Source organism: Balaenoptera physalus, assembly GCF_965194825.1.
Source record: "Balaenoptera physalus genome assembly, chromosome: 7".
Taxonomy (NCBI): domain Eukaryota; kingdom Metazoa; phylum Chordata; class Mammalia; order Artiodactyla; family Balaenopteridae; genus Balaenoptera; species Balaenoptera physalus.
This window is the reverse complement of record NC_138886.1, coordinates 24,420,440-24,436,357: the sequence shown is the minus strand read 5'-3', so window position 1 is coordinate 24,436,357 and position 15,918 is coordinate 24,420,440. Positions and strand designations below refer to the sequence as shown.

Below are 15,918 nucleotides of genomic sequence, written 5' to 3'. Positions count from 1 at the left end.
CTTCTCTCTAGTCGTGGCACGCGGGCTACAGAGCATGCAGGCTTAGTTGTCCCGTGGCATGTGGGATCTTAGTTCCCCGACCAGGGATTGAACCTACATCCCCTGCATTGGAAGGCAGATTCTTAACCACTGGACCACCAGGAAAGGCCCACGAGGGCTGTTTTTTTTTACAGATACCTGTAGCCTCTTTCCTCAGCATGTGCTGGCCATCATCCCCTTGATAGGGGATGTGCAGATATGGGAGCTAGTGCCTGGTCCTGGGGTTCTCAGTGGCACTGACAGATCATGCACACCCCTGGAGCATGCAATGGGAGTAGAGGCGGCTCACGACCACTCCTGGAGTCCAGAAGGGTGGTGGTGGCAGCTGGTGATTACTCCTAAAGCTCAGAGGGCAGCCGTGGCTCGTGACCGCTCCTGGAGCTCATGTAGGCGGTGTTCGGCTGCCTGAGAGCTCCTGCAGGGAAAAAGGCTGTAGTGGCAGGTCCTGCCCCTCCCCTCATGCACTGCCCACACAATGGCACCTGGCCTCTAAAGCAGCCTAGGCTTCCTCTGCGTACACTCTCAGGTGCGGTTGCACCAGACTCTAGCCTCTTCAGGCTGTTTGCATGCAGCCCACCCCAGTCGTCTACCTGGGTCTGATCTCCAAAGCCCGAGTTTCCACACCCAGCCCCCACCCATACCAGAGGACATGCGTCTTAGGCTAGGGAGTGCAGGGCAGTGGCACTGTCTGTCTCTCCATTCTAGCTGCTGCAAACCAGTTGCTGCATTCTCCTCCCAGGCTCCAAAGCTCCCCCTCTGTCCCAGCTAATCTCCCCACTGGTGAGGGGACTTCCCGGGGTACAGGAACCTTTCGTCTTTCACAGATCCCTCCCAAGGGCCCAGGTCCTGTCCCGATTCCTTTCTCACTTTCTTTTTTTTTCTTTTGTCCTACCCAGTTACATGGAAATTTTCTTGCTCTTTCAGAGGTCTGAGGTCCTCTGCCAGCGTTTGGTAGATATTCTGTGAGAATTGTTCCACATGTATGTGTATTTCTGATATATTTGTGGGAGGGGGTGAGCTTCATGTCGTACTACTCCACCATCTTGATCACTCCTCTGCATTGACTTTTGAATGTTAAACCAATCTTGCATCCCTGAGTTAAACCCATCTTGGTCATAATGTATGACCTATATTGGTGGATTCAAAAGTTTACTTGAGGCTTTTGTGCTTGTTCACAAGGAATATTGGTTTATAGTTTCCTTGTTATGTCCAGAATATGTAAAGAACTCTTACAACTCAAGAACAAAAGGACAAACAACTCATTTTGTTTGAAATGGCCAAAAGACTTGAATAGATATTTCTCCAAAGAAGATATACAGATGGCCATTAACCACATGAAGAGATGTTCAACATCATTGTTCATTAAGGAAATGCAAATTAAAACCACAGTGAGCTATCACTTCATACCCACTAGAATTGTTTTAATCAAAAGAATGAAAAATAAGTGTTGTCAAAGATGTGGAGAAATAGGAACCCTTGTATGTTGCTAGTGGGAATGTAAAATGGTGCAGCTGCTATGGAAAAGAGTTTGGTGGTTCCTCAAAAAGTTAAGCATAGCATTACCATATGATTCAGCAGTTCCACCCCTAAATATATACTCAAGAGAAATGGAAACATATGTCCACAAAGAAACTTGTACACAAATGTTAATAGAGCATTATAATAGCCAAAAGGTGGAAACAATCCAAATGTCCATCAATGACAGATGAACGGATAAATTGTGATATATGCACACATGCACAGACACAGGAATATTATTCAGTCATAAAAAAGAATGAAAAATTGATGCATGCTACAACTTAGATGAAACTTGAAAACATTTTGCTGAGTGAAATAAGTCACATAAAAGGACAAATATTGTATGTTTCTACTTACATGAGGTAACTAGAGTAGTCAAATTCATCTGGACAGAAAGTATAATGATGGTTGCTAGAGGCTGGGGGTAGGGGAACATGGGGATTTACTGTTCAATGGATATAGAATTTCAGTTTTGCAAGATAAAAAAGGTTTTGGAGACTGATGGTGGTGATGGTTTCACAACAGTGTGAATTTGCTTCATGCCACCAAACTGTACAGTAAATGGTTAAAAGGGTAAATTTTATATTAAATTTTACTACAATCAAAAAAAATAAATTAAGGGGAAAGAAAGGAACAAAGAACTGATACATGGTACAACTTGGATGAATCTTAAAAACATATGCTAAGTGAAATAAGTCAGACACAAAAAGTCACCTATTGTATGGTTCCTTTTTTACAATATATCCAGATTAGGCAAATCCAGAGAGACAGAAAGCAGGTTAGAAGTTACCAGGGGGTGAGAGGAGTGGGAAATAAGGAGGGATTGGTTAATGGATATGGAATGTTTTTATGTGATGATAAAAAAATTTTGAAAGTAGGGAGAGCTTGTGGTTACCAACATTGTGATATAGTAAACACCATCAAATTACACACTTTAAAACCATTCAGTGTATGTTACGTGAATTTGATCTCAGTAAAACACACATTGCCAGTCAAGCAAAACACATCCTACCGTGTTTCCCTGGGACATGTGGTATAGGCCTGCAAGGATCCTTTGGGGTCTGGGAAGAAAATGTTTAATTAATCTTTTTAATAAAAATAACCTATTTAAAGTAGTATATATGTATTATAGATTGTTTAAAGTGCTGAAAGCAAATAAAAACATCTCATTCCTGCCACTCAGAGATTGCTATTATTAGCACCTCCTGTTTTCTTTCTAGAGTTTTCTCTCTCCTTTCTCTTCCCCACCCCCTCTCTCCACACACACACAACGTATTTTTAACCAAAATGAAATTATGCTGTTTGTTGTGTTTGTAAATTTGGTGTGTTTGGTTATGATCTTCATCTCTCCATATTGACACATTTTAATTCATCTAATAATTACAATTTAAGTTCCCTCAATATTCCAAAATTGTTTATAGTAGATCGATCCAGATTAGATTCCAGTCTAGGGACATGTATTGCATTTTGTTAAGTCCTTTAAATCCCTTTTATCTAATGTATACACCCCCCTTTTTATGACAGAGATTACTTGAAGAAACCCAGCCAGCTGTCTCATATATTTCATCTTTTAAAAACATGTTTTGTTTTATATGCTTTTTAAGTACATTAAGTAATGTTTATTACACTCATTTATCAGTTTTTTGTAGGTTTGAAGTTGTTCAAAATAAAAAGAAAAAATAAACATTAAAAAAGAAAAAATGGTTTAGAAGATTACTATTCTAGTTTGCCATTTTTTCAGAGTGTGCACTTGTCAATTCAGGAGCCCACCTAAACCTCCGGAATCAGATTTGGAGGTGCAGCTGGGGAAATGGGCATTTCTAACAGTCTCTCTCATGGTTTTGATGCTCAGGGATGTAGAGAGGTGATGCTTACCTTGTGCTTTGTGATCATTTCCAGAATTGACACCCATCCTTTGTCTCTTGCATCAATATTTATCGAGCATGTACTCTAGGCCAGACACCATGCTAAGAACTGGGACTGTGAGTGATAGGCTGGAAAGGCAGAGAGAGGCAGCTCTGTGGGCAGTTTTGCAGTTTATTATGGTGGCATCTAACACACTTGCTCCATTAGCCTGTTACCTTCCTTGATGTTCCCCTGTCAGGATTATGAAGAAGCTGTGCTCTTGCTGTTAGAAGGAGCTGCCTGGGAAGAAGCTCTGAGACTGGTAAGAGGACTTCAAAACTCCTCCCTGCATGAAGTGCTAAGCAGAGCAAGAGCCTGCACAGGGGAGACAGTGTCAGCCAGAGTCCCTTGTCTTCTGAGCTACTGAAATTTGTTAGAAATAGTTCAGGTTCCTGGTCTAAGGATAAGCAGTGCTTTTTAAACCATTTAAAAAATTTATTCTTGATGTTTGGAATTAGTCAGTCCTCTAAATGTGAAATATTACTAATTTTTACTGAAGTGAATTGAGTTTTCATTGGCTACCTTACAGGAGGCCTACTTCTCTGGAAAATATCCTGTCACCTCTGAAAGTGATCCATTTCCAAGTATCTTAACTTTCCAGTGATTTGAAGTTTTCCTGCCTAAAATTGTTGTATTTTTTTTTTTTAGGTACACAAATATAACAGACCAGATATTATAGAAACCAACGTAAAGCCTTCCATTTTAGAAGGTGAGGGTTACATTTTAGATAGAATTCCTGATTTGGAAGTATAGAACTGCGGGGGGAGAGGGAAACAGGAGAGTACTGCCGGTGCTATTACATCCTTTAATCATGTCAGTGATGAAAGGACTCATATCGAGTCAATCAGAGTTCTCCACTGGGTGTGAAATTTACTTCTGACCATGGTTTTTAAATATGCTAAGTTGCTAAATAGTAGCACATAACTTATTTGAATGTTAAAAACCTGTGATAAGATACAATGAAGAATCTTTGGGAATAGTTGGTAAACTCAAATATGAACTGTATATTAGATAATATTGTCTCAAATGGTTAATTTCCTGCATTTAATAATTGTATTGTGGTTATATAGATGATATCCTGATTCTTAGAGATGCTGAAGTATTTAAGAGGGAAGAATCATATCTGCAACTTCCTCTCAAAGGGTTCCACAAAAATAAGTTTGTTTGTGTGTGTGTGTGTAGAAACAGAGGAAGCCAAAAATATGGCAAAATGTTAAAAATTGATAAATCTAAGTGAAGGGTATACGTATGTACATTGAATTACTGCAACCTTTAAGTAGGTCTGAAACTTTTCCAAAATAAAAATTTTTTAAAAATAAGAAGGGATTCCCTGGTGGTCCAGTGGTTAAGACTCTGCGCTTCCACTGCAGGGAGCACGGGTTTGATCCCTGGTCGGGGAACTAAGATCCTGCATGCTGTGTGGCGTGGCCAAAAAAATAATAATAATAATAAAAAGAAGAACCTTTGCAGATGATTCCTCGATAACAGATGAGTGTTATCAGTTCTAGAATACTCTGGTGTTCACTGTATCCCTTAAAAGCAAAGTGCAAAAGAAGGACATCAGTTTGACTTATAAAAGTCTTTGGGAGTAGAGGTTGATTTTAAGCTCTGCACAGTCTACCCTGTAAGTAATGTCTGGCCTTTCTGACATTAACATGTATTCATATTCTTACCCTGCCTGCTCTCTACTACCCTGTCCTACTTAAAACTGGGAGGGTTCTTTGTGTATCATTCACTTTAGGTACTCCTAACTGGATACTGGAAGCATCCTTCCTGGCCCTATAACAATCCATCTAGCCCACTCTTACTTGGATTTTTCTCCACTAATTAGAACCGAGAAAAAGTGCTGACAGTTCATCTACAAAGACCTAATACTTATATGTTTAAGAAGCATTTCAGCGACTTTCCTCCTATTTTTGTTAACAGCTTCCTGTGCACTCCTTTTATTTACTAGTCTTCTCTTGGGTTAGATACCAAGTCTTTTGTTCAGGTGATTTTGTAAGTTTAGTGGTAGAGAGTATTCTAGGATGATGTTGATGAACTTTAAGATCTGGAATCTCAATCTCTAGTTCTTTCTCCTATAGCAATGTTGGTTACTTCTCATTAAAGAAAAAATTCTTGCTTGAAAAACCTGGTAACTTCTTTTCTTTGTTAAGCTCCAACTCCCTCACTAACCCCCCCACTCTAGTTTTATCTCTTTGTTTAAACGTGCTCAAATTATTTTCCATCTGCACCCTTAGCTCAGAAAAATTATATGGCGTTTCTGGACTCTCAGACAGCCACATTCAGTCGCCATAAAGCACGTCTGTTGGTGGTGCGAGAGCTCAAGGAGCAAGCACAGCAGGTGCATCTGGGTGAGTGCCCGCCTGAAGACACCGACGCTTGGGGGGTGGTGAGGGGCAGCATCGCACTTTGTCTTAGCTGCTTACGCTCCCTCCCGCAGTGTGATTACTGTGCCAAGTGGAAGTCCGAGGCCTCTGAGGGTCTGTGAGGGTCTTTGTTGTGGGTACTGGGGAGAGCTTGGGGGCAGGACCAGGCGCCAACCGGCAGAGCTCTGCCAAACATTCTCTCCACACCCTGACCAGAGCAGCGGACTACTGTATTTACACAGTGATCTCCTCATTTCCAGAAGTTCCTGTGCTTTAAAAAAAAAAAAAAAAAAAAAAAAGATTTGCCTGGTGGTCCAGTGGTTAAGACTGTGCACTTCCAACGCAGGGGGCCCAGGTTCAATCCCTGGTCAGGGAACTAGATCCCCACATGCCACAACGAAGATATTGCACACGGCAACAAAGATCCCACGTGCCACAACTAAGACCCGGCGCAGCTAGCTAGCTAGCTAAATAAATAAATAAACATGTTTTATGTAAAAAGAATAAAGTTTGGTAAAGTACTAGTTTACAGTAATAAAACTGTATTTATTATCTTATTTCATTTTGAGGTCAACTTTGTATTAGTTTTCATATGTCCTTAGATATGACCTGGTTAACTGTAGTTCCCTTACCCCACTGAAGGTAAACCCTCATTTGCAGGTAGTTTTCATTCTGTCTGGTTCTTCTCTTCTAGATGATGAGGCACCCCACGGTCAAGAGTCAGATCTCTTCTCTGAAACTAGCAGTGTCATGAGTGGCAGTGACATGAGTGGCAAATATTCCCACAGTAACTCCAGAATATCAGCGTATGTATCATGTTTATTTAGCACATTGACCGTGCCCTGGGTATATGGAGAAAGTACAAGTAAATAGGTCAGTTTTCCAACAGGATAGTGCAGCAGGAGGGGGAGGACATTCTTCAAGGCCCTGTGGAAGCTGTGCAAGGACCTTCCCAGCATATCTAGAGATTAGAATCAGCTTTGAAATGTTTTCTGCTGCAGCTTCGTGGCCCGTGTGTTTGCCCATCACCCACATGGCACTTACACTGGGTACTCAATTTATATATGACATCTGACTTTATTCATTTAAGAAATATTAAGTGACTATAATGTGTAGGCACTGAGAAAAATATAAAGATTATAAAGAAAAAAGATTTCACACTTCTTCAATTCAAAATTCAACTGGTCAGAAGTATAATCGAGCTAGTTGTAGTGGATGTTACCAAAACCTTTTAAGGAGATGTGAGTTATAAGAGTTTGTACTCTACCTTGGGAAACAAAACAATGCAAGATTATATATTTAAACCAAATTGTGCTTTAGGAATTCAGAATGGAGACCTGTGAGGTTGTGTGGTGCAATCAGAAACTGCAAGAAAGCCACCTAGAAATGGGCTTTGAGAGTTGGGGTGAGAGTCCCAGACAAAACAAATGGCATAATGAAAGACCTCTGAGGCAGGAGAGAATGTGGGATTCATATATATTTTATGATATTCAAATTCCAACCTGGTATGTCTGTTATCTTACTTCAACTTAATTTTGTTGCCTTTAAACTTATTTGGTTTTTGCTACAAAATTGAAGCTGTTTGTTGTTCTTTTCATTTTTCCACCTCTTATTATCAGATGAAATCCGATTTTATTCTGTATTTTAATCAAAACTTCAAGGCCAGGCATCACTTTTTAGGGTTTTCCTTATTACTTCCTGCCTTTTCTCTCCCAATTTAATTTTTATGTATCATTTTAACACCTTCCCCATTTTCCCCAAAATACAAATACCATCTGTATATACTCTGGTTTCCCAGAAAGTTGGTGGCCAATAGTTACATTCATTTTAATCTGTTCAGCACAAGGAGAGCCCCTTTTAAAACATCTCTAATTTCTAACAGGAGATCATCTAAGAATCGGCGCAAAGCGGAACGGAAGAAGCACAGCCTCAAGGAAGGGAGTCCACTGGAGGATCTGGCCCTTTTGGAGGCATTGAGTGAAGTGGTGCAGGGCACTGAAAAATTGAAAGGTATATTCTCAATACTGATGATTCTTGCCCACAAAAAACATAGTAAATTCGTCACTTCAAGGTGCATTCCTGAAACAAAACTTCTCAGCCAATAGCCTAGACGTCTTCCTCTTTGGCATCCACCTACCTGAGCTGTGAGAGACTATCACTGAAACCAGGATAAAGATGGAGGAGGCACTGCTTTCCTGCTTGGCTCTAGTGGGTTTGTTTTCTTTTTGTAGTAGATATGTTGAATTATTCCAGCTTTTGGGGAGAAAGAAGAAAATGTGGGAGATACTGTAATATGCTATTAGATATTTTCACTTGGGAAAGAAACTCCTGTTAGGATTCTAGCAGTGGAGCTGGTGATACAACTTACCACTCTCAAATTTCTTCTCTCCAGATGAAATATACCATATTTTAAAGATACTCTTTCTCTTTGAGTTTGACGAGCAAGGAAGGGAATTACAGAAGGCCTTTGAAGATACTCTGCAGCTAATGGAAAGGTCAATTCCAGAAATTTGGACTCTCACCCCCCAGCAGAGTTCAGCTACACCTGTAAGTTTTCCTCAAAGACAGAATGTGCTTTTGTTTTTTTAATCACTTTGACAGGTTATTACTCTCACGCAATCTCTTAATAGAGCAAAAGATTTTCCTGTTCTTAAAACATACTATACAATAGTTAAATTGTCTGAGGCTTATATTTAAGCTGTCAGTAAGAAGATTTTATGTTTGACGGTATAGTTCATAGTACACCTTGGCCTAGGTTAGGTTTGCTTTTTATTTCTTCTTTCTGCATGCATGAAACTGCTGTCATGGAGAAGTTGGGAAAGTCAGATGGTTGCCCCTGACCTTCAGTGAGATTGGTCAGGGTAGGGGGTAAGCTAGGACCAGAAATGGCTTCTCACCTCTCTGTTCAGACTTATGGATGGGACCTGAGTTCTTTAAAGGAAGCCCAGACAATTGCTTTTTCTCTTGTTTTACGGTAAATTTGACTTGTCACTTGTATGTTGTCGTAACAAGCTTGCTAATTATGTTAAAGCTGTTTGTGTCCCATCAAGAATTCTAATGTATTGTCATCTATTTATTGTGTATATGTGCTCAGTCTCTTACATCTCAGGTCTATTGTTCAAAGTTTCAATTTTGATTCAGAAAGGCTGGTTTATCAGTCAGAGTCCATTAAGGAAAAACAAAAACCACAGCTGTTATTTTATCAGAGAGAGTTTAATATATGGAACTGGTTAACCAAGTACTAGAGGACTGAGAAGGCAGAAAGGGAACACAGAGAAGGAACACTGAGATTATAACTGTGGGCAGCCGCTTGTACCCCTAAGGCTGAAGGAACAAAAAGAAGAGTTTGGGATTCTTAGAATTTAGACGCTTGGCGGTGAGGCCCCTGCAGAGCTGGTTCTTGAACCTCGGAGAAGGGGGTGGCAGCCAGCTGGTGCTGGTATTGCCGAGGGGGCAGGATGAGGCTGGGTCTAAGTGTATAGAAATAAACAGAAACTGGAACGAACAGCTGCTGCGGGGTACAGAGCTACTGTTGAGTGAAAGCAAGGGAACAAATTCCCTCTCCTTCCTCCGTCCAGCCTTGCCCTGTCCTTCTGGTGTCTGCTATTGTTGGAGCATAACAGCTGTCAAAGGAGGGGTGTTTTCTCAGGCCCCCCAGTCCCAGCATCACGAGCAGTGTATAGGAAGGGTGGGTTTGGAGCTGAGAGAGAGGCTGGAAATCGGCTTATAAGCTTACTGGGTCTTGATTTCCTCAGTTATAAATGGGGATAATACTCCCCTGTATACTTCACTGAAATGTTTAGAAGGTTAGATGAGAGGGTAGATATAAAAGCATTTTACAAACCATAAAGAAAAAAGCAACTGAGAATTAGCCCCTCATAAATACTTGAATTTACTATAATAAGTATTTCCTAGAAGAAATGTGATCACCTTCAGAACTAGTGGTTTCGAGGCTAACAATTTATAATGCTTCCCCATGCCCCCTCCCTTATCCTCGTCTATTCAGATCATGTTAACATCTAAGATACCAACTTACGAGTCTTCTAGGGGAACTGCCCAGGAAAATTGTGTTTTTGCTTTGGTTGGTAAAGCATGATAATGTCATATGTGCAGGATACCACGTGGTATAGTCACATGGCAGTGCTTTGAGCACGTGACATCACTGCTGAGAGTGCGCCAGGAGAGAACACGCAGACCTGAGTGAAGCGAGGCAGAGGGCCTGGAGTGTGCCTGCTGAGGCTCGAGCGGGCATGGAATTCCTGTGAAGTCTCTTGTTTACCTTGAACACATGTGCAAGTTTGCATTCTCCTCCATGATATGCACAGAATTGTTTTAATGTAAAAATTCTCACAAATCTTTGAGTACAGTCTGGTGCTCTGTGTAGTCTATAACCTCTTATTATATCCCCTCCCCCCAGGGTATGGCTCACTTATTTGGAAAGGACCAGGCATATATCACTGAGATTTTCTTTTTCTGTTTTCCCCCCATCATTACCTTGTCCTTCTGGTGGACAGGAGATGTAGAGGTCTGAACTGAGACTAGAGAAACTGGCAAATTAAAATCACATATGTGTTTGATACCATAATGAAAATGAACGGCTGTTTATTGCTGGTAGAGATTTGCTATTTGCAGTCAGCAGAAGTATAAGATAATCTTTGCTGATTCAGTCTACTTTCTACTTAGGTTCTAGGTCCCAATTCTACTGCAAATAGTATCATGGCCTCTTATCAACAAGAAAAGACTTCAGTTCCTGTTCTTGGTTAGTATTTTTTTCTCTCTAAATTATTATAGTACTAAGCAGAAGGAGTATCTTTTTGTAAGTGTTGAGATGGTTAGTAGTATAAGGAGAGATTGGAGAATCACTACTATTTTCCCTCAGTTCTAAGATTCTATCTTTAGTAAAATTAGTTTAATGCCTTTAGTGTTGGGATCCTGGGTTGGTGGGTAAGAAATCCAATGTGACATTAAATGTATAATTAAAAAAAAATTGTTCTGAGATACACACTTGTCAATGCTATGGCATACACTAGTCCATACAGACACATCACAGTTGAAGAAGTGTGACTCCTAAACGGTCTAATTTGCACATACATTTTAAGGATTAATCTGAATCATCCTTTTTGGCTATTGGCAGTTTTGCATTGTGTCTTGGGGACATTTTCATATTCCTTGCTTAAGAGCTGGACCATTTTAGTCATACTTAGGATTAACAGTATAATTTGAAAACAAATCCAAAGAAGATTAGCATTTCATCTGCATTTTCTGTTGAATTCCTAAAATGTTTTGTTTCTTTGTGGGGGCGGGGGAGAGGATTCTCATCAGTTAGGTTACATATTCCTCAAAGTTAAAAGCCCTAAAGGCTTTCTTTTGAAAGTTGGTTAAAAACCTTTTGACAGATCAATTTGGTGCCAGAGTATTTGCCCTTCATGTGGATCAGTCAAGCATAGCAACTTCTTTTTAGCTTTGAAAAGGTGGCAGTTTTTACAGCTGCTATTTTGCATTTCTGGCATGTGAGAGGCAATGTTCCGCAATTTTTTCATTTAAATGCTCTACTGTGGTAGCATTTTGATGACATTTGAAGTAGACTTTGTGGGAGCCATGTCAAGTTTAACTTTCATGGCTTATATTGCTACCAGGAATAAATTAACTCCCTTCCATTCCAGCTAAGCTCATATATGCAGACAGTTAACTGCTGTATCCCTAGATCCCCTTCTTCCTGGAGGCTGGCAAGCTGCCTTTGGTATCAGTCCCAAAACGTACAGTTATTTCTGAGATGCTACAATTCATCTCAGACCAGAGGCTGTTTGGTAATTGTTTAGTTTGTAATGTGTCTAATCCAGTTGTGATTTCTGTCCCCTCTTTTCCTCACTGCTGGCTTGATGCTGACCTTCAGGTCAAGTTCAGTCACACCTTTCTCTAGGGTGGTCTAGTTGGCTTTATTAAAGGGCACTTCCATTTCCCAGCTGAGCCTTAAAGACTTTAAAATGTTGAGGCTCCTCATTATCAGAGTATGTATTATCCGTGTCCCTGTGTAGGAACACTAGTGTAGATTGTGTGGGAATGGAGAAGTTCTCATAATCCAAAAAGAGGCGAATGAGCTACTCACAAAATTAGTTCCTCTCAAATATTCCTCACCTGCCCCTTCCCAGCTAACAGTAGTAGTAGGGGATCAGTGACTTGATGGGGCATTTTCTGATTGTTCCATGTTAAGATGCAACGTAGTACCATGCAGGTTGATTGCAAGTCTGCAAAAATGTAATCCATTTCATAAAATGGATTAACATTTTACCACAGTAGTGCTTAAATCACAGCCAAACTGGACTTGTTACAGTTGATAACAAAATTGCTTCAAATGAGTATGATTTGACTATCAAAGGATTAAGAGAAGTCCTTGGAAAAACTGATAAAGCCCTCAAATTATTTTTGTGAAATGACTCTCTCTGTGCTGTGAAAGTCAAACATGGAAATGTGAAAGATGCCATGTCCTGCTGTCATACAGTTTGTCAGAATAATTTCTTTCCTGCCAATAAGTCAATACTTGGTATTTATTTTTAGTTAAGTCTAAGAATCAAATATAATTGTAGTTGTGCCTAATTTTTAAAAATAAGATACACTATTTTCATAACTTGTTTCTTTTTTAAAAAAAGATGGAGTCTCTTTCAAAGTTTACCCAGTATTTAACAAAATTATGGAGCTTGTTGACAATGAATTTAAGTAGGCTTTTCCAATATTATAAATAAGCAAAACCTCTTGTGGTCTTTTTGGCTACATAGCTTTTGTTTGGGGGTGTAGAGAGTAGTAATTGTATATGAAATTATAAAACTGTTATGATTAGTAGAGAAAATCTGGATTGTACAGTATGGCAAAGAAAATTAAGATTTAATAATTTCTAGTCATACATGTGTACCATGCATGTATATATGTATAATGAAAACCAAAACCATGTTTTTAAAACATTTTATCTTGAGCATTTTTCACACATTTCAAAATACTCATGTAAATAATTTTTCATGTCTGTATGGGTCATAGATACAGATGTAACATGAATAATACTGAGAAAGACCATCTTTATATATGCATGTTTTCTCATGTCTCTACTTCCTGTATATGATTCCTACTTAGATAAGAGACTCCATAAATCTAACTGAAAGAGGGCCTGAGAGTTTTATCTAACAGTGACAAATTTCCCCCAACCATCACCCGCCTCCTCCATTTATTTATTTTTTTAAAATATGGACATTTTTATTGATCAGTGTGTTTGCAGAAATTTTTATCATAAAGCATTTTCCGTCCATTAACTTTACTTACTGAATACATGCCACTACTTTTTTTTACTCTTATAATTGATGTAAATTTTACATACAGTAAAATTTACAGATCTTAGGTGTATAGTTTGATGAAACATTAACTCTGGTTCTGATGGTCGTCTTGTAGGTGCAAAGCCCAGTTGCCTAATTTTAGCTTAGAGTTACTTGCCTCAGCTCCCGCCAAGAAAAAATAGTGTGCCTATCACAGTTTCCCTCTGCTTTCTTTCAGATGCTGAGCTTTTTATACCACCAAAGATCAACAGAAGAACCCAGTGGAAACTGAGCCTTCTAGAGTGACTCTGACCCCAGTTAGGAGGGCTCTGGCAGAGAAGACTTTTCCTTCCACTCCTCACTCCTCGAGGCCTGGCTGCTGGGAACTGGGGAGAGTAAGACCATCTACCTTAGCATTACAGAGAGCTGCTCTGTACAGCAGACCTCAGCAGACACCAATTCTATTTTATTTTGCATATAATCTTAATCGTTAGCAAGATTTTAAGCTTTAACCCATATAGCATCATTTTGTAAAAATTACTGTTCTTCTATTTAGTGCTGATTGAGAGCATATTTCTGGTATTTATGGTAATCAGGACATTGGGTTTCATTCCCAGCTTCAGGTCTGAATCATATTGGGACCTTAGACAAATCACAGAATTGATTTGTGCCTCAGTTAACTGGGAATGTTTCGTGGCTGCTACCTCAAAAGTGTGAAGAAAAGTTAAATGTTTTCGAATTGTTTTATGTTCCTTGAGGAAAGCCTTATGTATAAACAACTAATGGCTATTAGTGCTCCCAATAGGTCGAATTTAATCATTTAAATGACTTCACCTTGAACTAAAGCAAAATGAAAAGCGAAATCTATCCTTTGATATTCTGAGCTTTCCTATGCTGACAGCGGTTATTTTGTAATATCTTGCCAGGTCATGTGCCTCCAGTTATAACTGGGTTGAGCCTCCTATCACTACAGTGTCCATACGGACTGTTTTTATGGCCTGTGAATGTTCTGCTAGAGTTAGCAGCGTTAGAGCTGGAACAGATTAGAATTTCTGAAACAGTATTGCGTACATTTGGGATGGTGAGCTGTGTGCATCATAGGCATGAGCGGTAGTAAGTTACTCCTTTTTCTCCAAATGTTGCTTCTTTTAACATAATGTTTTTGTCAGTATCTAGGTCATTTCATTTATTTTTCTTCATGGTGCTTAACTGACCTCTGTCTTTTAGTTATTTTCTTTGGAAGAAATGAGAATGTTAGCTCTTTTTGGTGAGTCTAGAAAAAAGCTCAGTTCATTTGGACAGTAGTTTGTGGCTGACTCTTGCGTAAGGTTAACAATCTCTTTCATGCTTTTAATACCAGAACCAGACCTTTATTACTCTACGTAAACTAACAGGAAGTCAGAGTATAGGTATACCCAGAATTGTGTAACTAAAGAAGGCTTTTCCTAGTATAGCAAAATGTAAACCTTAGAATCTTGGTGTGTTTACTGTATAATTCAACTTTTCTGTGTGTCTGAAAATTTTCACAATAGAAAAAGTAGAAGAATATCTATAATTAAGTGCCCAACGTTGAAAGGCTACAAGTGCTTTGTGACTACTCTTTGGTGTGGATTAATGAACATGGTACCTTACATGTCATTTTAATATATTATAGTGCTCTTGCTATGGATAATAGTAAAGGGACCCACGCTGATGGGTGGGAAATAGAAGTAAATGTGTCTGTTGATATTGGTGTGACTTTGCATGGATGTTCACTTTCCTTGAAATAATATATTGAAGCAGCAAAAAAGAATTTGTGTGAATAGAAATTACTATCAATTACTCTCTCTCTCTCTGAGCAAGATGGATTTTATTCATTTGGAGTAGAAGCAGGTGAGAGCAGACCTTCCAAACTGAAGGCCAAGTCAAGGGTGAATTCATGGGGAAAATGCTGTGTATGGGCAAAGGAGAAACTCCTGGGAGTTGTGAATGCTTAATTTGGGGGAAGGATTCCGTCAAGTTCTAGAGAAGAGTATATAATTCTTCCCCCACATTTGGCCTCTTCCCAAAGCAAATTCATGCAAGAAGCTAAAAGCCTCAGTTATTTAGTTTGTTCCATGGAGTCAGCTTTGTTCAGATGCTCCAGACATCAAGAGGAAACTTGCAGAGGACTTTCTCCGATAAATAAAAGCACATTTTAAATTTAGACTTTTTTTAAAAACAGAGGCAGGAGCTAATGTTTTTATTATGTCTTTATGAGTATAGCTTGGTGTAATTTCTTAGCATTGCCGTGTATTTTAAAATAAATTTATTTTCCATTTGTATCTACATATATACACACATGCACACATCTGAGGGATTCTTCATAGTCATAATTGAAGAGGATTTCTTAAAAATAAATAAAACTTTAAGGCATTTTGAGTTTATTTTTGTGCATGGTGTAAAAGTATGTTCTCACTTCATTGATTTACATGCAGCTGTCCAACTTTCCCAGTACCACTTGCTTAAGAGACTGTCTTTTTCCCATTTTATATTCTTGCCTCCTTTAAGGTTTAATTGACCATAGGTGTGTGGGTTTATTTCTGAGCTCTCTATTTTGTTCCATTGATCCATGTATCTGTTTTTGTGCCTGTATCACACTGTTTTGATTACTGTAGCTTGGTAGTTTTGTCTGAAGTCTGGGAGGTTTATGCCTCCTGCTTTGTTCTTTTCCTCAGGATTACTTTGGCAATCCTGGGTCTTTTATGGTTCCATGTAAATTTTAGGATTATTTGTTCTAGTTATGTGAAAAATGTCATAGGTAAGTTGAT

At 39.2% G+C, this 15,918-nt stretch overlaps 1 protein-coding gene across 1 annotated transcript in view; it reads left to right on the top strand.

The window, feature by feature from the left end:
• The window catches only part of ELP1 (elongator acetyltransferase complex subunit 1), a 62,479-nt gene extending 46,960 nt beyond the window's left edge, over positions 1-15,519 (top strand). The window contains exons 30-37 of the mRNA XM_082471174.1: positions 3,662-3,724; positions 4,111-4,171; positions 5,703-5,816; positions 6,526-6,637; positions 7,714-7,841; positions 8,224-8,378; positions 10,515-10,590; positions 13,368-15,519. Coding sequence (XP_082327300.1) covers positions 3,662-3,724; positions 4,111-4,171; positions 5,703-5,816; positions 6,526-6,637; positions 7,714-7,841; positions 8,224-8,378; positions 10,515-10,590; positions 13,368-13,435 — 777 coding nt within the window. The 3' untranslated portion in view covers positions 13,436-15,519. The remainder of the gene's footprint in view (positions 1-3,661; positions 3,725-4,110; positions 4,172-5,702; positions 5,817-6,525; positions 6,638-7,713; positions 7,842-8,223; positions 8,379-10,514; positions 10,591-13,367) is intronic.
• Positions 15,520-15,918: the final 399 nt, after the last annotated feature.